The 20,682-nt window shown below is 42.2% G+C and overlaps 1 protein-coding gene across 1 annotated transcript in view; it reads left to right on the top strand.

Moving 5' to 3' along the window:
- Positions 1–523: 523 nt before the first annotated feature.
- Positions 524–20,682, top strand: part of spidr (scaffold protein involved in DNA repair) — a 451,063-nt gene continuing 430,904 nt past the window's right edge. Inside the window, exons 1-3 of the mRNA XM_070892572.1 lie at positions 524–608; positions 13,965–14,123; positions 19,809–19,878. Coding sequence (XP_070748673.1) covers positions 591–608; positions 13,965–14,123; positions 19,809–19,878 — 247 coding nt within the window. The 5' untranslated portion in view covers positions 524–590. The remainder of the gene's footprint in view (positions 609–13,964; positions 14,124–19,808; positions 19,879–20,682) is intronic.

The raw sequence follows: 20,682 nt of genomic DNA, 5'->3' as shown, positions 1-20,682 counted from the left end.
GAAGGCAAGCGCGAACAGCGGAAGGAGCGCATAACAACCCAAACACCGCATCCACCGATTTCTTCAACCACCGGCTGCTCCACTTGTGACAGAGACTGTAGGTTCCGCATTGAACTCATCAGTCACCTGAGAACTCATTTTTAGTGTGGAAGCAAGTCATCCTCGGTTCCTCGGGACTGCCTAAGAAGAATTACAGCCTGACAAGTTTTACATAGGAGGTTTAATTACAAATGTGGGCATGGTAATTTACAAAGGAAAATATTGACAAGGAGCGCACGCAGATGTAAGTTTTTTTTATACACACTCAACTTTTATATTGGTTTCCTCGAAAGCAATTAATTCATTATTTTGCTGAGCTGTGACATATTCAGTGGCATGCCATCCATTTTAGCTCTAATATCGACAAGTTGGCAGCAACAAAGCAGTCTTAAGTTTTGCAGGGAGAAGGATTGACGAAGAGGTTGGTGTAGCTCTGCCAGATGATTGGATAAGTCTGCGCATCCTCAGTTTCTGTTGCTCCGCCCACATTTCCGTGGTAACGTGGAGCTCAGACCGGAAAGTGGAAGGCCCTGAGCCGATCGAGTGGCAGAATGTCCGGCACCAGAAAGGTACAAGGTGTTTAATAAGACAATTGCACCGTGCTTAGACAGAAAGTGACAAGCTGTAATGGCAGTGCGGCTGGGAGGTGGTCCCCTTCGCACAGGGTGAGGCTGCCATCCTTTGTGGTGTCTGCAACTGGCCAGAGGGAGGGAAAATTCAATAACGCAGAATTGTGAGAACTTGAAACAAATACAGAAAATGTTGGGTACGCTCGGCTAGTCAATCTGTGGAAAGCACAGATGAGTTACTGTTTCAGGTATGAATTTGTCATCAGAAATAGAGATGCACAGCAGTTCAAAAGGAACAGCAGAAACAAACTCGCACGAGAGAATAATATAACGTGATTAAATGGTAAATAGAGAATGTTTAATTGGTGGTGGAGGTAAGGCAGATCTGAAATGGGAACTGTAAAAATTGGAAGAGTCTGTGAAGAAAAAGTCAGGCCAACATCAAGAGTGCAGACTGCTTCACTAGCATGTAGTTAAGACGGTCTCCACCACGAGTTAACTCATTTCTAGACACCCCAAAATGCAGACACACCCATCGTACATTGTCTGCACAAACAAAAGCAGGTGCTAAAGTTTAAGGCCAGAGAGCTGGAAAGTGCCTAATAGAAAGATAAGGGACAGCACTTGAGCTTGTGTGGAATAATATAGAAGACCAAAGATGGAGAGTTCAAAATGGGGCAGGGAATTCAAGTGGCAGGGAGTTTGGGATCGCACTCGCTGTTTCCTGCAAGGATTTTGTTCTTTCTTTCAGCTTCTCTGGCAGTTGCTCTGATAATGCCATTTTTGCACTCCAAAGCTTCTGAAATATCCTTTTTCCTCAGACAAGGATTTCCCTCTGCCACGGTGGGTCCTTAGACTGGGTCTGCACAATTTCCTGTGCTGCTGCTCATACCCTTCGCTTGGTGTTTGGGCTGGGGACCTTCCGTCTAACCTTCATACTGGTGGGCTATCTGTACTCTTGGTTTTGGACTGATTCTTTTTTCCCTCTCTGGTTGCTAGATTCTATTCCACTTTGCCAGCTTTTCCAGTTTCCATTTCAGACCTACCTAGAACTCCTCCATCACTTCTTTGTTTTGACACAATTTTATTTTATTCTTCTTCCTATTATCTCATGTTATTATCACTTCAGCCATTTAATCATCCCCTGTTTTCCATTTCAGCACTTCACATGCAATTCTACAGATGTTTGTGTTTCCATCCCCTTTGTTCTGTTCCTTTTTAAATGTTCAACTGTAATTTCTGCCAGTACTGATGAAGGATTATATCTGAAATATTAACTTGTCTAACTGATCAGGCAAGTGTTTCCAACATTTGTTGTGTTTTTATAAAAAGTGTTTCCATCAAAGTCACTGACAAAACTGACTGTCTTTTGTTACAACTGAGTGGCTTGCTGGGTCATGTCAGAGGGCAATTAAGATTCAACCACACTGCTGTAGGCCAGACCAGGTAAGGATGGCAGAATTCTTTCCCTAATGGACATTAGTGAACCAGATGGGTTTTTATGATAATCAGTGCTTCTTCCAAGTAGTGTTCAATATTGAGGAGTAAATGACTCATCAGCTGAGGGAGGGCGGTAGGTGGTAATCAACAGGAGGTTTTCTTGCCCATGTTTGACCTGATGCCATGTGACTTTGTGGTGTTCAGAGTCAATGTTGAGAACTCCCAAGGCCACTCCCTCTCAACTGTATACCACTGTGTTGCCAGCTCTGGTGGGTCTGTCTTGCTGGTGGGATAGGACATATGCAGGGATAGTGATGGAGGAGTAAGGGATGTTAGCTGATGGCTATGATTCTATAAGTATGACTGTCAGGCTGTTACTGTCAGGCTGTTGCTTGATTAGTCTGTGGGACTCCCAATTTTGACACACATCCTCAGAGGAGGACTTTGCAGGGTCGACTGGCCCTTGTCTCCGTGCAGTTTTATTGTGTTTTTTGGTAGTGGTTTGACACAACTGAGTGGTTTACTGGGCCATTTCAGAGGGTAGTTAAGAGTCAACTATGTTGCTGTGTGTCTGGAGTTACATGTAGCACAGACCAGGTAAGGGTGGCAGGTTTCCAGTGAAACCAGGGAAAAATGAACCAGTTGGGTTTTTACAACAGTCATGGTCATCATTACTTATACTAGCTTTTCCAGATTTTAAAATTTAATTCACTGAATTCAAATTCACAAACTGCTATGGTGGGATTTGAATAAGCTGGATTATTAGTCCAGACATAAGAACATAAGAAATAGGAGCAGGAGTAAGCCATACGGTCCCTCGAGCCTGCTCCGCCATTCAATAAGATCATGGCTGATCTGATCATGGACTCTGCTCCACTTCCCTGCCCGCTTCCCATAACCCCTTATCCCCTTATCGTTTAAGAAACTGTCTATTTCTGTCAAATTTATTCAATGTCCCAGCTTCCACAGCTCTCTGAGGCAGCAAATTCCACAAATTAACAACCCTCCAAGAGAAGAAATTTCACCTCATCTCTGTTTTAAATGGGCGGCCCCTTATTCTAAGATTATGCCCTCTAGTTCTAGTCTCCCCCATCAGTGGAAACATCCTCTCTGCATCCACCTTGACAAGCTCGCTCATAATCTTATACGTTTCGAAAAGATAACTCCTCATTCTTCTGAATTTCAATGAGTAGAGGCCCAATCTATTCAACCTTTCCTCACAGGTCAACCCACTCATCCCCGGAATCAACCGAGTGAACCTTCTCTGAACTGCCTCCAAAGCAAGTAAATCCTTTTGTAAATATGCAAATCAAAACTGCACGCAGTATTCCAGGTGTGGCCTCACCAACACCGTATATAGTTGTGACAAGATTTCCCTGCTTTTATAATCCATCCCCTTTGCAATAAAGGCCAAGATACCATTGGCCTTCCTGATCACTTGTTGTACCTGCATGCACAAGTACCCCCAGGTCCTGCTGTACTGCAGCACTTTGCAATCTTTCTCCATTTAAATAATACCTTGCTCTTTGATTTTTTTCTGCCAAAGTGCATGACCTCTGGATTACCAGTCCAGTAACATAACCACTATGATGCTGTATCCTTAAACATTACTGGATCTTAGTATGTGTAGCGTTAGAGAAGAGATTCCCATGTCCATTGATCACCAGGCTATCAGTTACAATAGCCGAGGATGTGTTGTTGCCGTTGATTATGACATTGTTGATGACCAGTGTTCTTGCTGACCTCCATTGGCTCCCTATTCTCAATGCATTGAATTGAAAATTGTCATCCTTGTTTACAAATCTCACCACGGCTTTCTCCTGCCCTATCCCTGCAACCTCTACTTCTTGTGTCCAAATTTGTGACCGTTGCTCTTCTACTCTGGTCTCCTGTCAGTTGCTCCTCTCTTCCTTGTGTCCTCCTCCACTGGCTCCACAATCAATGATGAAAAAATAAGACGCATTTATATAGCATCATTCATGACCCCAGGATGGCCCAAATCGCTTTGCAGCTAATGAAGTACTTTTAAAGTGTAGTTACTATTGTAATGTAGGAAATGCGGCAGCCAATTTGTGCACAGCAAGGTCCCACAAATAACAATATAATAATGACCAGATAATCTGTTTTAGTGATGTTGGCTAAGGAATAAATATTGGTCAGAACAGTGTGGAGAACTTCCCTGCTCTTCAAAATAATTCCATGAGATCTTTTACACCCTCCGAAAGAGAGCAGATGGAGCCTCAGTTTCATATCTGATCTGAAAGGCAGCACTTCCAACCGTGCAGCACCCCCTCAGTACTGCACTGGTGCGTCGGCCTAGATTTTGTGCTCGAGTCTCTGGAGTGGGATTTGAACTCACAGCGTTCAGACTCCAAGGTAGAGCGCTGCCACTGAGCAATGGCTGACACAGGTCTTCAGCTGTTTTGGAAAACTTTGATGAACTTCACAGCTTTGCTGGGATTCGGAGCGACTGAGGGCACTCGAGCAAGAAATAGTAAGGTATTAGACTCAGTCTGCACTCTTGGTTTTGGCCTGATTTTTTTTTCCTCTCAGGCTGCTAGATTCTGTTCTAGTGGGGTCAGACTAAGTGAGAACACAGGATGGCCTAAGATAGGTTTATGGGAATATGTTGTGGTGCGACCTGGCTCAAAAAGGGCAGGATTAGGTATTCAATATTCCTGGATATAGGCTGTTCAGGAAAGATGGGAGGTTGTATGGCAGTATTGGTTAAGGAAAATGTTAGTGCTGGAGAAAGGATGTCCTGGAGGATGAACTTCAACAATTGTACATCCATGTCTGGCGTAAAAATAAAACTGGGAAGGTGGCTCAACCGTGGCTAACGAGGGAAATTAGGGATAGTGTTAAATCCAAGGAAGAAGCATAGAAATTGGCCAGAAAAAGCAGCAAACCTGAGGACTGGGAGAAATTTAGAATTCAGCGGAGGAGGACAAAGGGTTTAATTAGGAGGGGGAAAATAGAGTATGAGAGTAAGCTTGCAGGGAACATTAAAAACTGACTGCAAAAGCTTCTATAGATATGTGAAGAGAAAAAGATTAGTGAAGTTCATTGTAGGTCCCTTGCAGTCAGAATCAGGTGAATTTACAATGGAGAACAAAGAAATGGCAGACCAATTGAACAAATACTTCGGTTCTGTCTTCACTAAGGAAGACACAAATAACCTTCCGGAAATATTAGGGGACCAAGGGTCTAGTAAGAAAGAGGAGCTGAAGGAAATCCTTATTAGTCAGGAAATTGTGTTGGGGAAATTGATAGGATTGAAGGCCGATAAATCCCCAGGATCTGATAGTCTGCATCCCAGAGTACTTGAGGAAGTGGCCCTAGAAATAGTGGATGCATTGGTGGTTATTTTCCAACATTCTCTCAACTCTGGATCAGTTCCTATGGATTGGAGGGTAGCTAATGTAACCCCACTTTTTAAAAAAAAAAGAAGGGAGAGAGAAAACGGAATTATGGATCGGTTAGCCTGACATCGGTAGTGGGGAAAATGTTGGAATCAGTTATTAAAGATGTAATAGCAGCACATTTGTAAAGCAGTGACAGGATCGGTCCAAATCAGCATGGATTTATGAAAGGGAAATCATGCTTGACAAATCTTCTAGAGGTTTTTGAGGATGTAACTAGTAGAGTGGACAAGGGAGAACCAGTGGATGTGGTGTATTTGGACTTTCAAAAGGCTTTTGACAAGGTCCCACACAAGAGATTAGTGTGCAAAATTAAAGCACATGGTATTGGGGGTAATGTATTGATGTGGATAGCGAACTGGTTGGCAGACAGGAAGCAAAGAGTAGGAATAAACGGGTCCTTTTCAGAATGGCAGGCAGTGACTAGTGTGGTATCGCAAGGTTCAGTGCTGGGACCCCAGCTATTTACAATATACATTAATGATTTAGATGAAGGAATAGAATGTAATATTTCCAAGTTTGCAGATGACACTAAACTGGGTGGCAGTGTGAGCTGTGAGGAGGTTGCTAAGAGGCTGCAGGGTGACTTGGACAGGTTAGGTGAGTGGGCAAATGCATGGCAGAGGCAGTATAATGTAGATAAATGTGAGGTTATCCACTTTGGTGGCAAAAACAGATGGCAGAATATTATCTGAATAGTGACAGATTAGGAAAAGGGAAGGTGCAACGAGACCTGGCTGTCATGGTACATCAGTCATTGAAAGTTGGCATGCAGGTACAGCAGGCGGTGAAGAAGGCAAATGGCATGTTGGCCTTCATAGCTAGGAGATTTGAGTATCGGAGCAGGGAGGTCTTACTGCAGTTGTACAGGGCCTTGGTGAGGCCACACCTTGAATATTGTCCTAATCTGAGGAAGGACATTCTTGCTATTGAGGGAGTGCAGCGAAGGTTCACCAGACTGATTTCTGGGATGGTAGGACTGACATATGAAGAAAGGCTGGATCGACTAGGCTTATATTCACTGGAATTTAGAAGAATGAGAGGGGATCTCTTGGAACACATAACATTCTGACGGGTTTGGACAATTTAGATGCAGGAAGAATGTTCCCGATATTGGGGAAGTCCAGAACCAGGGGTCACAGTCTAAGGATAAGGGGTAAGCCATTTAGGACCGAGATGAGAATTGTGAACCTGTGGAATTCTCTACCACAGAAAGTTGTTGAGGCTAGTTCGTTAGATATATTCAAAAGGGAGTTAGATGTGTCCCTTATGGCTAAAGGGATCATGGGGTATGGAGAGAAAGCAGGAATGGGGTACTGAAGTTGCATGATCAGCCATGATCTTATTGAATGGTGGTGCAGGCTCGAAGGGCCGAATGGCCTACTCCTGCAACTATTTTCTATGTTTCAAGGACAGAATCAATTTGGTTTGAGTTACTGCTATTACACTAATACTATACTATACTATAGTGCCAGCTGTGACTCAGTAGGTAGCACTCTAGGTGAGAAGATTGTGGGTTCATGCCTCCCTCCAGGGACCCAAGCACAAAAAAACTAGGCTGATAGACTAGTGCAGTGATGAGGGAGCACTGCACTGTCGGAGGTGCCGTCTTTCGGATGAGACGTTAAACTGAAGCCCCGTCTGCTCCCCCTCAAGTGGATGTAAAAGATCCCTTGGCACTATTTTGAAGAAGAGCAGGGGAGTTATCCTGGGTATCCTGGCCTATGTTTATCCTTCAATCAACATCATAAAAAAAAACAGATTATTTGGTCATTATCACATTGCTGTTTGTGGGAGCTTGCTTGTGTGCGAATTGGCTGCTGCATTTCCTGCATTGCAACAGTGACGACACAGTACTCCAGAAGTACTTTATTGTCTCTATAAGTGCTTTGAGACACCTGGTGGTTGTGAAAGGAATTGTATAAATCCCCGTCTTTCTTTCTTACTATGTGTATTCTGTAGGCGACCAACTAGTGGGATCATTATGGAGGAACAAGTTTGCAGAGAAATTAGAGGTGCAAGAACTATAGAGTAGTGATAATGGGGGACTTCAACTATCCTAATTTCGACAGAGATGGATAATAGTGTAAAGGGCAGAGAAGGGAAAGAATTTCTGAAGTCTGCTTAGGAAACTTTTTTGATCCGTATGTTTCCAGCCCAACAAGAAAGGGGGCATGCTGGATCTGGTTCTGGGGAACATAAGAACATAAGAATTAGGAGCAGGAGTAGGCCATATGACCCCTCGAGCCTACTCCGCCATTTAATACGATCGTGGCTGATCCGATCATGGACTCGGGTCCACTTCCCTGCCTGCTCCCCATAACCCCTTATTCCCTTATCGGTTAAGAAACTGTCTATCTCTGTCTTAAATTTATTCAATGACCCAGCATCCACAGTGCTCTGAGGCAGCGAATTCCATAGATTTGCAACACTGAGAGATGAAATTCCTCCTCATCTCAGTTTTAAATGGGCAGCACCTTATTCTAAGATTATGCCCCCTAGTTCTAGTCTCCCCTATCAGTGGAAACATCCTCTCTGCATCCACCTTGTCAAGCTCTCTCATAATCTTATACATTTTGATAAGATCACCTCTCATTCTTCTGAATTCCAGTGAGTAGAGGCCCAACCTTCTCAACCTTTCCTCATAAGTCAACCACCTCATCTCTGGAATCAACCTAGTGAACCTTCTCTGAACTGTTTCCAAAGCAAGTATATCCTTAAATATGGAAACCAAAACTGTACGCAGTATTCCAGATGTGGCCTCACCAATACTCTGTATAACTGCAGCAAGAATTTCCCTGCTTTTATACTCCATCCCCTTTGCAATAAAGGGCTTCCTGATCACTTGCTGTACCCTTTTGTGTTTCATACACCAGGACCCCCAGGTCCTGCTGTACTGCAGCACTATGCAATTTTTCTGCATTTAAGTAATAACTTGCTCTTTGATTTTTTTTTCTGTTAAAGTGAATAACCTCACACTTTCCAACATTATGCTCCATCTGCCAAATTTTTGCCCACTCACTTAGCCTGTGTATGTCCTTTTGCAGGTTTTTTTGTGTCCTCACACATTGTTTTTCCTCCCATCTTTGTATCGTCAGCAAACTTGGCTACATTACACTCGGTCCCTTCATCCACATCGTTAATATAGATTGTAAATAGTTGGGGTCCCAGCACTGATCCCTGCGGCACCCCACTAATTACTGATTGGCAACCCAAGAATGAATCATTTATCCCGACTCTCTGTTTTCTGTTAGTTAGCCAATCCTCTATCCATGCTAATATATTACCTCAACCCCGTGAACTTTTGTGCAGTAACCTTTTATAACCACAAGAAAAATATATTCCAGTAAGGTGGAAAGGGTGCAAGAGAAAAGAAAGCCTTCCGTGGCTAACTAAAGAAATAAAGGACGGTATCCGATTTATAAACAAGGGCATACAAAGTGGCCAAAATTAGTGGGAGGACAGAAGATTGGGAAACTTTTAAAAGCCAGCAAAGAATGACACAAAAAAAATGATTAAGAAAGGGCAGATAGACTATGAAAGTAAACTAGCACAAAATATAAAAACAGATAGTAAGAGTTTCTATAGGTATATAAAAAGAAAGAGTGGCTAAAGTAAATGTTGGTCCCTTAGAGGACGAGACCGGGTAATTAATTATGGGGAGCATGGAGATGGCAGAAACTCTAAAGTATTTTGTATCAGTCTTCACGGTAGAGGGCACAAACAATATTCCAACAGTGGATAGTCATGGGGCTGAAGGAGGGATGAGGAACTTAACACAATCACAATCACTAAGGAGGCAGTGCTCAGCAAGATAATGGGACTAAAGGCAGATAAATCCCCTGGACCTGATGGCTTGCATCCTAGGGTCTTAAGAGAAGTAACGGCAGGGATAGTGAATGCATTGGTTGTAATTTACCAAAATTCCCTGGTTTCTGGGAAGGTCCCAGCAGGTTGGAAAACTGCAAATGTAACGCCCCTATTCAAAAAAGGAGGCAGACAAAAAGCAGGAAACTATTGACCAGTTAGCCTAACATTTGTGGTTGGGAAAATGTTGGAGTCCATTATTAAAGAAGCAGTAACAGGACATTTGGAAAAGCAAAATTTGGTCAGGCAACGTCAGCATGGATTTATGAAGGGGAAGTCATGTTTGACAAATTTGCTGGAATTCTTTGAGGATGTAACGAACAGGGTGGATAAAGGGGAACCAGTGGATGTGGTGTATTTGGACTTCCAGGAGGCATTTGACATGGTGCCACACAAAAGGTTACTGCACAAGATAAAAGTTCACGGGGTTGGGGGTAATATATTAGCATGGGATAGAAGATTGGCTAACAAACAAAACAGAATCGGGATAAATGGTTCATTCTCTGGTTGGCAATCAGTAATGAGTGGGGTGCCACTGGGACCCCAACTATTTACAATCTATATTAACGACTTGGATGAAGGGATCGAGTGTAACGTAGCCAAGTTTGCTGACGATACAAAGATGGGAGAAGGATAATGTGTGGGGAGTACATAGAGGCTGCAGGAGGACATAGACAGGCTAAGTGAGTGGGCAAGAATTTGGCAGATGGAGTATAATGTTGGAAACTGTGAGGTCAAAAAAAATCAGAGCAAGTTATTATTTAAATGGAGAAAGATTGCAAAGTGCTGCAGTACAGCGGGACCTGGGGGTACTTGTGCATGAAACACAAACGGATAGTATGCAGGTACAAGTGATCAGGAAGGCCAATGGAATCTTGGCCTTTATTGCAAAAGGGATGGAGTATAAAAGCAGGGAAGTCTTGTTACAGCTATACAGGGTATTGGTGAGGTCACACCTGGAATACTGCGTGCAGTTTTGGTTTACATATTTCCGAAAGGATATACTTGCTGTGGAGCCAGTTCAGAGAAGGTTCACTAGGTTGATCCCGGGGATGAGTGGGTTGACTGATGAGGACAGGTTGAGTAGATTCGGCCTCTACTCATTGGAATTCAGAAGAATGAGAGGTGATCTTCTAGAAACGTATAAGATTATAAGGGGGCTTGGCAAGGTGGATGCAGAGAGATGTTTCCACTGGTAGGGGAGACCAGAATAGAGGGCATGATTCTATTTAGAACTGAGATGAGAAGACATTTTTTCTGAGGGTTGTGAATCTGTGGAATTCACTGCCTCAGAGAGCTGTGGAAGCTGGGACATTAAATAAATTTAAGACAGAACTAGACAGTTTCTTAAACGATAAGTGGTTATGGGGAGCGGGCAGGGAAGTGGAGCTGAGTCCATGATCAAATCAGCCATGATCTTATTGAATGGCGGAGCAGGCTCGAGGGGCCTTATGGCCTGCTCCTGCTCCTATTTCTTAAGTTCTTATGTGGCACCTTGTCAAATGCCATCTGGAAGTCCAAATATACCACATCCACTAGTTCCCCTTTATCCACCCTGTTCGTTACATCCTCAAAGAACTCCAGCAAATTTGTCAAATATGACTTCCCCTTCATAAATCCATGCTTACTCTGCCTGACTGAATTATGCTTTTCCAAATGTCCTGCTACTGCTTCTTTAATAATAGACTCCAACATTTTCCCAACCACCGATGTTAAGCTAACTGGTCTATAGTTTCCTGCTTTTTATCTGCCTCCTTTTTTTAAATAGGAATGAGATGGGTCAAATGGAGCAAGTGTCATTAGATGAACATTTAGGGAGCAGTGATTATAGTATCATAAGGTTTAAATTAGCTATGGAAAAGGACGGGGAGCCATCTAGAGTTAAACTCCATAATTGGAGGAAGGCAAATTTCAGTGGGATGAGAATGGATCTGGGCTGGGTAAATTGGAATCCAAGATTGGCAGGCAAAACTGTAGTGAAACAATGGGCTGCCCTTCAAGAGGAAATAGTTTGGGTACAGTCGGCGTACACTCCTACTAGGGGGAAAGGTAGACCAACTAAAATCAGAGTTCCCTGAAAGAGGTAGAGTAAGATGAAGCAGAAAAAGAACGCGAATGACTGATGTTGGGTCGAGAATACATCTGAGAATCAGGCTGAATATAGAAAGCTCAGAAGAGAAGTGAAAAGAAAATAAGAGGGTGAAAGAGAGACTATGAGAATAGAATGGAAGCTAACATAAAAGGTAATTCCAAAGTCTTCTATAGGCATAAAAATAGTAAATGGGTCTTAAGAGGAGGGCTGGGGCTGATTAGGGACGAAAATGGAGAGCTGCGCATCGAGGCAGAGGGTGTAGCTGAGGTGTTAACTGAGTACTTTGCATCTGTCTTCACCAAGTAAGAAGATGCTGCCATAGATATAGAGGAGGTAGAGAAGATACTGGATGGGTTAAGAATTGATAAAGATGAGGTACCAGAATAGCTGGCTATACTTAAACTAGATAAGTCACCAGGACCAGATGGGATGCATCCTAGGATGCTGAGGGAAGTGAAGGAAGAAATCGTGGATGTACTGGCCATAATCTTCCAATTCTCCTCAGAAATGGGTGTGGTGCCAGAAGCCTGAAGAATTGCAAATATTACACCCTTGTTCAAAAAAGGGTGCACAAATCTTTGAAGGTGGCAGGGCAGCTTGAGAAAACGGTTAAAAGTTCTAGGATCTTGGGCTTCGTGAATAGAGGTATAGCATACAAAAGTGTGGAAATTATGATGAACCTGTATAAAACTCTGGTTCGGCCTCAACTGGAGTATTGTGTCCAATTCTGGGCATCACACTTTAGGAACAATGCGAAGGCCTTGGAGAGCTTGTAGAAAAGATTTCCGAGAATGATTCAAGGGATGAGGGACTTCAGTTACGTTGATAGACTGGAGAAGCTGGGCTTGTTCCCCTTAGAGCAGAGAAGGTTGAGAGGAGATTTGATAGAGGTGTTTAAAATCATGAGGGGTCTCGACAGAATAGATCGAGAGAAACTGTTCCCATTGGCGGAAGGGTCAAGAACCAGAGGACACAGATTTAAGGCAAAACAACCAAAGGCGACATAAGAAAATACTTTTTTAGGCAGCGAGTAGTTTGCATTTGGAATGCACTGCCTGAAAGGATGGTTGAGACAGACTCAGTCACTGCTTTTAAAAGGGAGTTAGTTAAGTACCTGAAAGAAAACATTTGCAGGGCTACGGGGAAGTGGAACAAGCTGATGTGCTCTTGCAGAGAACCGGCATGGGCTTGATGGGCCGAATGCCCACCTTCCGGGCTGTAACCATTCTATGATTTGCTACTACTGCTCCCCTTCTTCAAAAGGCTTCTCAAAACCTGTCTCTTCAACTTTCCTTCAGTCACCTGCTTAATGGTTCTTCTGCTTGGTGTTTCTTCTCTGTGAAGCACTTTGAAATATTTAACTAATCTCAGGCTGCAATATGAATGCAAGTTGTTCACAGTGCTTCAGTTATACGGGTATTGGGAAATGCCCATGGCCATTCACTACAGGACTCTCAATACACAATAGAATAGAAAAATGATATCGATTGAAATGATACATTTTCTTTATGCCTAGTGGAATTGTCTAAAATTTAAATCTGTTTATAGGACACTTAGTTTTGTGGGATTGGGGAATGTCCATGCCCATTACTTGCACTCTGCATAGTAGGAAGTAGACATGTTTGTGTGTCCAGCAGAATGATCAAAATTCTGTTTACATATTTGGGCTGTGGAATGCCCTTCTGTCCTGGAATTATTACGTGGGTTACAGTTTACACAATTAAATTGAAGGATTGTTGATGCTCTAAAATGTGATTTCAAAGAATCCTGTTTTTGCAGTGTAACCAGGAGTGGATTGGAATGGGGTAGAATGTCCACTGCAGTTATTATAGCAGTATGAACTTGGACAATAGGTTATCTATTTGAATAAGTTTGTATTATTGGCAATAAAGTTACAAACTTTAAATCTTTTTGACCACTAGCTCATTTATCTGATATTCAGTTTGAGGCTTGAAGCTTATTAGGGTTGGAAAGTGGAGTTGAGGTCGAAGATCAGCAATGATCTTACTGAATGGCGGAGCAGGCTCGAGGGGCCGTATGACTTACTCCTGCTCCGAATTTTTATGTTTTTCTTGGAGACTGAATCGTGTTAACCAAGTGTACTTTCACCTCTGGAATCTAGGTTTGGATTTAGCCAAACTAAAGGCAAGAAACTCTTGTATCTTTCTTGATTGGGCAGTCACAGTCCACTTCCTGGTATTCTCAAATTCACAGCACCAGTTTACCTATACTTCACAAATGCAAGGTTGAGGTTGGGGCAGAATAGAACACCTACTTTCCATCCAGTTCCTAATGTTGGTGTACTTAACGTTAACACATTTTGATGTTAAAATACAAAATAATTCCATTCCCCAGCACTGACGGTCCTCACCATGATGAAGAAAGGAAAAAAGAAAGTTAAGCATTTTTTTTTTAAGTTCATGTTCTGATTCTTTGTGAAGCATTTACTCTCTGGAAATAAGTAAATAAATTGATGAAAATTCAGCATTTCCTGTCAGTTTGTTTCTTAACCCAAAATGTGTGTGTGCTTTTTAGCGGAAAAGGACCACTGGGATGGTACAGGGATTCTTTTTCTTACACGATGTGGAGGTTGCTAGCAAGAGAACAAGTAGCTTTGCTCAGAAATGTACACCTTCAGTTGCAAAATCATGGAATCAGTGTGGAGAAGGTTTCCAAGAAGTTTCATCAATTGAGGTAAGATAATGTAATTTATTAGCAACATGGATAGATTGTGAATTTAAAACTCATATTAATAATTCATGTAGCATGTGGAAGATGAATAGGAAGTTGCCAGAGATGGAGCACTGAGGTGATTATGTGGGCTTGGGTGTAAAAATAATTTGAGAAATGTAGTGACTGCATTGGGACAAGTGGGAGTAGAGCTTCATGGGGTAAATTAGAGATAGGGTAGGGACAGTTTTAGGATGGGAAAGAAGAGTCAGAGGCTGCTGAGCAGTTTGTATTGGTGGGGAATTTGCACCTCTTTTTTTCTTTCATCTCGCATATTGGTGGTAACCTTGAAGACCATAAAAGCAACTAGATTATTTTTTAATTGCATAGAGTAGTGAAATAAATTCAGATCTCAGGATGAATAACTTTTCCTTTTAATTCCACTTACCTCCTCCAGATTAAAATGTATCGTTTGGGAACCTGTATGGGTCCTAGCCATACCAGTCTTTAGATAAGAAATGCTGACCACTCTTCAAGTTCTATTCTGGTCCCCTCCCTGACCCCTCATTTTCCATTACAAAAATCTAGCACAAAAACCGAAACTGACCCTCCAATGTAGTACTCTGAGGTGCTGTCTTTCAGATGACTCGGCGGGGGGGGGGGCGGGGGGGGGGGGGGGTGGTGGGCCCCGTCTGCGCTCTCAGCTGGATGTAAAAGATCCCATGGCACTATTTCGAAGAAGAGCAGGGGAGTTATACCCGGTGTCTGGGCCAATATTTATCTCAATCAAAATAATAAAAGCAGATTATTTGGTCTTTATCACATTGCTGTCTGTGGGAGCTTGCTATGCGCATATTAGCTGCTGCGTTTCCTACATTACAACAGTGACTACACTTCAAAAGTACTTCATTGGTTGTAAAGTGCTTTGGGACGTCTGGTGGTCATAAAAGGCACTATATAAATGCAAGTCTTTTACAATGGTGACTGTCAATGCTGCTTTCTGTTCCTGCCCTGATCTTGGGAATTTCACGAATCGTACTTCAAATTTCCATTCAACTTTACATAATCTATTTCTTGGTTTCCCCTTCCCTTAATGAACTTCTCTCTTTCTCTGTCTCTTGGGATGGGTTTTCCACTGACATAAGAACATAAGAAATAGGAGCAGGAGTATGCCATTTGGTCCCTCGTGCCTGCTCCGCCATTTAAAAAGGACATGGCTGATCTGATCATGGACTCTGTTCCACTTCCCTGCCTGGTCCCCATAATCCTTTATTCCCTTATCGCTCAAAAATCTGTCTATTTCTGCCTCAAATATATTCAATGACCCAGCCTCCACAGCTCTCTGGGGCAGAGAATTCCATAGATTTACAACCCTGAGAGAAGAAATTCCTCCTCCATCCCAGTTTTAAGTGGGCAGCCCCTTATTCTGAGACTATGTCCCCCAGTTTTAGCTTCCCCTGTGAGTGGAAATATCCTCTCTGCATCCACCTTGTCGAGCTCCTTCATTATCTTATATGTTTCGATAAGATCACACCTCATTTTTCTGAACTCATGAGTATCGGCCCAACCTACTCAACCTATCTTAGACATAGAAACATAGAAAATAGGTGCAGGATTAGGCCATTCGGTCCTTCTAGCCTGCACCGCCATTCAATGAGTTCATGGCTGAATATGCAACTTCAGTACCCCATTCCTGCTTTCTCGCCATACCCCTTGATCCCCCTAGTAGTAAGGACTTCATCTAACTCCTTTTTGAATATATTTAGTGAATTGGCCTCAACAACTTTCTGTGGTAGAGAATTCCACAGGTTCACCACTCTCTGGGTGAAGAAGTTTCTCCTCATCTCGGTCCTAAATAGCTTACCCCTTATCTTCATCAGTCAACCCCCTCATCTCCGGAATCAACCTAGTGAACCTTCTCTAAACCGTCTCCGATGCAAGTATATCGTTCCTTAAATACTGAGACCAAAACTGTATGCAGTACTCTAGGTGTGGCCTCACCAATACCCTGTACAGTTGGAACAGGCCTTCTCTGCTTTTATACTCTATCCCCTTGCAATAAAGGCCAACATTGCATTTGTCTTCCTGATTACTTGCTGTACCTGCATACTAACTTTTTGTGTTTCATGCACAAGGAACCCCCAGGTTCCTCTACTGGAGCACTTTGTAATTTTTCTCCATTTAAATTATAATTTGCTTTTCTGTCTTTTCTGTCAAATTGGATAACCTCACATTTTCCCACATTATACTCCATCTGCCAAATTTTTGCCCACTCACTTAGCCTGTCTATCACTTTTCAGATTTCTTGTGTCCTCCTCCTCATTTGCTCTCCCACCCACCTTTGTATCATTAGCAAACTTGGCTACATTACACTCGGTCCCTTCATCCAAATCATTAATATAGATTGTAAATAGTTGAGGCCCCAGCACCGATCCCTGCGGCACCCCACTTGTTACTGATTGGGTCAATTTCCAGTTGGCATTTATCCCAACTCTCTGTTTTCTGTTAGTTAGCCAATCCTCCATCCATGCCAATATATTACCCCCAACCTTGTAAACTTTTATCTTGTGCAGTAACCTTTTATGTGGCACCTTATCGCATGCTTTCTGGAAATCCAAATACACCACATCCACTGGTTCCCTCTTATCCACCCTGCTCGTTGCATCCTCAAAGAACTCCAGCAAATTTGTCAAACATGATTTCCCTTTCATAAAACCATTTTGACTCTGCTTGATTGAATCATGCTTTTCCAAATGTCCTGCTTCCTTAATAATGGACTCCAGCATTTTCTCAACGACAGATTTTAGTCTGTCGTTTCCTGCTTTCTGTCTGCCTCCTTTTTTAAATTGGGGCGTTACATTTGCGGTATTCCAATCCACTGGGACCTCTCCAGAATCCAGGGAATTTTGGTAGATTGCAACCAATGCATCCAATATCTCTGCAGCCACTTCTTTTAAGACCCAAGGATGCAAGCCATCAGGTTTAGGGACTTGTCCGCATTTCGTCCCATTATTTTATCAAGTACTACTTCTTTAGCACTCTATCGAGGGAGAGACAGCTTCTACACGAGTTCAGTAACTCGGTGACCCAACCAGCCTTTCTATTAATTTAATCTCATTCAGCAATGCATCATTTTCTCATCTGCCTTTGTTCATATTTTACTTTCTTTGTGGGATGTAAATGATATAATATATAAACTGGGAAGCTGGTTCCCTAATCTTGCAGGCAAGCACACAATGGGGTACAATATATCCGTCTTTTTAATATTTAGTTGAATCTGCAGTGGTAAGTGACTATGGCTGGTGCAGGCATGTTTACCTAGTTGAAAAATAAACCTCCTCCAGGAATTAAGGATGTCATTAATTTTATTGAGTAGCCTTGCACAGTTTTTTTTTTAATCTAAATTTAATAAACTGCAGGACTTGCTTGAGATAAAAGACAATTTGTTGTGTCAAGTTCATATGAATTATGGTCTGCCAGTGCCAATGAAATTGCTGTACTCACCATCTGTGTTCCCAGCAACTTTCAGCCCCCTTAGCTTTGAGCAACCATGGGAGTCAGTCAGTAATGTTTGGTAATTTCTCAAGTCGCTAGTGCGTTGTTCAAGAATGCATCTTGTTGCATCTACTCTTAATGTCCTGACAACATTAGAGATAAATAAGGTATTCTCTGTGGATGCCGCTTGCTCTAACAATCATGCGTTCTATTTATTGTACCAACCTGGGTCTTTTCCAAAATAATTTGGGTGATTTGAGCATTTCAAGGTTCAGGCAGCCAGAACAATGTTTAACTAGGAAGCCTAAATATTAGAATCCTGCCAAAACAGTAGACATTAAAGATTTGTGATTGACATTAATAACCATTTCTTTTGCTCTACATTTCAATTAAATTTAGTGACTAATTTAGTTTATGCACTGATTGCTGATACAATCATTGGGATGCAGGCTTGACAGAGAAATTCAATATAGTGAGAGAAAATTAAGATTTTTTTTTTAGTTTGACATTTTTAAAATCTCCCTGAAAAATTCAAAACCTGAATGAGACTCCGCACTTGTAATAGTTCATTTTCAGTGCCAGAGAGGTTGATTGGTGATAATTAACACTTATCACACCGTTAAGAGTACTTACGCCTGAAATGACGAGACTTAAATTTCTGTGGTGATTTTAATGAGAAAACGCAGCAAGTTCTTAAAAGACAAACTGGGCGGTTAAGGGCAAGATGCCATTTTCGCAAAGCTAACAGCGGAGCGGCACAATTCAGACTGCAACTTTTGAATATTAACATTTAAATACGCATCTGCTCCTCAGTTGAAGTTGCTGTACCATTTACCCATAAATAACGTTGAACACCATTAGTCTTGCCATTATTTTGACAGCAACGTCTGGCCCACCGTTTATAAGAATTTAATATGATGAATACACAGAAAAATCTTACAATAATCAAAGTGTTTTCCGACTAAGACAATGGGATTTATTTAAACTTGATTCTTATTCCTATACAACATTATATTGTGCTCACAATAGAAATAGCTTATAAGAACATAAGAAATAGGAACAGGAGTAGACCATACGGCCTCTGGAGCCTGCTCTGCCATTCAATAAGATCATGGCTGATCTGATCATGGACTCGGCTCCACTTCCCTGCCCGCTTCCCATAACCCCTTATCCCCTTATCGCTCAAGAAACTCTCTATTTCTGGGGAGTGTGGGGGTGGGGGGGGAGAGACATTGACCAGAAACTTAACTGGCCAAACCACATAAATACTGTGGAAACAAGAGCAGGTCAGAGGCTGGGGATTCTGCGGCGATTGTCTCGCCTCTTGACTCCACAAAGGCTTTTCACCATCCACAAGGCACAAGTCAGGAGTGTGATGGAATACTCCCCACTTGCCTGGATCAGTGCAGCTCCAACAACACTCAAGAAGCTCCACACCATTCAGGGTAAATCAGTCCACTTGATTGGCACCCCATTCAGCACCCTAAATATTCACTCCTTCCTCCACCGGTGTACCATAGCTGCAATGTGTACCATCTACAAGATGCACTGCAGCAACTCACCAAGGCTTCTTCGGCAGCATCTCCCAAATACGTGACCTCTACCACCTAGAAGGACAAGGGCAGCAGGTGCATGGGAACACCATCATCTACAAGTTCCCCTCCAAGTTGCACATCGTCCTGACTTGGAAGTCTATCAGCGTTCCTTCATTGTCGCTGGGTCAGAATCCTGGAACTCTCTCTAACAGCACTGTGGGAGTACCTTCACTACATGGACTGCAGTGGTTCATGAAGATGGCTCACCAGCACCTGCTCAAGGGATATTAGGGTTGCGCAATAAATGCTGGCCTTATCAGTGACACCCATGTCCCATGAACGATTTAAAAAAAAAAAAAAAAAAAATTGTTTTAAATGGATGCAGATACAAAATGAGCAGGGAATCAGACCTTTGATCAGTAAAATCTTTAACCTGTGAATTTCACTCCAGGTAAGAAATTGCTGTTGGATAATGCAACACTGTCTTTTTTTTTTAAATGTGTGTGTACAGAGTTAAATATGTTTTAGAAATAATGTATTAGATATTAGTGGTGTCCTTTTGAAAAGAAGTAGATCGGGAATTTAATATTTCAAAACAACTTTCTCTGTTCTACATGCCTGTGTTAAATGTTTTTCAAATGCTGCAAGATTACTCAACTTTAAGTATGTTTTTTGACAGGGTAATGGGACGATGGGAGAAGAGCTAAAAGTAGTCCGCAGCCTTGCATCTGCACTTCATTCTGTTGAAGGTAGTTTACCTTGTATTAAATATTTGCTGTTCCAAACGTTCTACTGGTTTCTCCTAAAGGTGCTGACTATCATTAGGATACAGTTCCATAGATATAAGCAGCTCTCATGATTCTAGACAGCATGCTACGTGATTGCACAAGGCACTAGGGAGGATCCTGATCTTGTTTTTGGCTCGCTTTGCTGTACAAACAGGTGATGCATGAACATACACTTCCTTTCAGCAACTGGCAGTAGATAGAAATTTTTGCTTTTGTTTCCCACCTCCCTTGCTCAGTGACACTGATCCGAAAGTGTAGCACCTCCACTGCTGAGACCAGCTCCTTAAACTCGGACCATGAATTGAACATAAAACTTCTGGTCTTTATGGCTTGGCACTACACCAAACATTGTCTTTCTACTTGATAATTGAGAGCTTTGGAAAAAAAACCTAAAGTAGTGCCTTTAAATTGTTATAAATTTGTATTAAAGCTTTGGGCACATCGGCAGCTCAACTATGTAATTTACATTATTCAATATTTGCTATGCTTTTAACTGACAGTTTGAATGTTTTTATTGTTCATCTTTAAGATGGGCCTAAACTTACATTCTTGATAAAGGAAAGAATTGTTCCCAGTTGAGAAATACTAGGACTAAGCCAACCCTTATTTCTGCACTCCCAAAGAAATGTTTTCCACTGTTTTCCCTTTCTTCCCAAAGACAATTGATCCCTTGCTTGGGATATGGTTCTACACATGCCCATTGCCCTCTGGTACAGTGGTAATGTTACTAGACTAATAATTCAGAGGCCTGGACAAATAATTCTG

This window comes from Pristiophorus japonicus, chromosome 1 (genome assembly GCF_044704955.1).
Source record: "Pristiophorus japonicus isolate sPriJap1 chromosome 1, sPriJap1.hap1, whole genome shotgun sequence".
NCBI lineage: Eukaryota > Metazoa > Chordata > Chondrichthyes > Pristiophoridae > Pristiophorus > Pristiophorus japonicus.
Note: the sequence above shows the minus strand (reverse complement) of the source record. Positions and strands in the feature narration are given on the sequence as shown.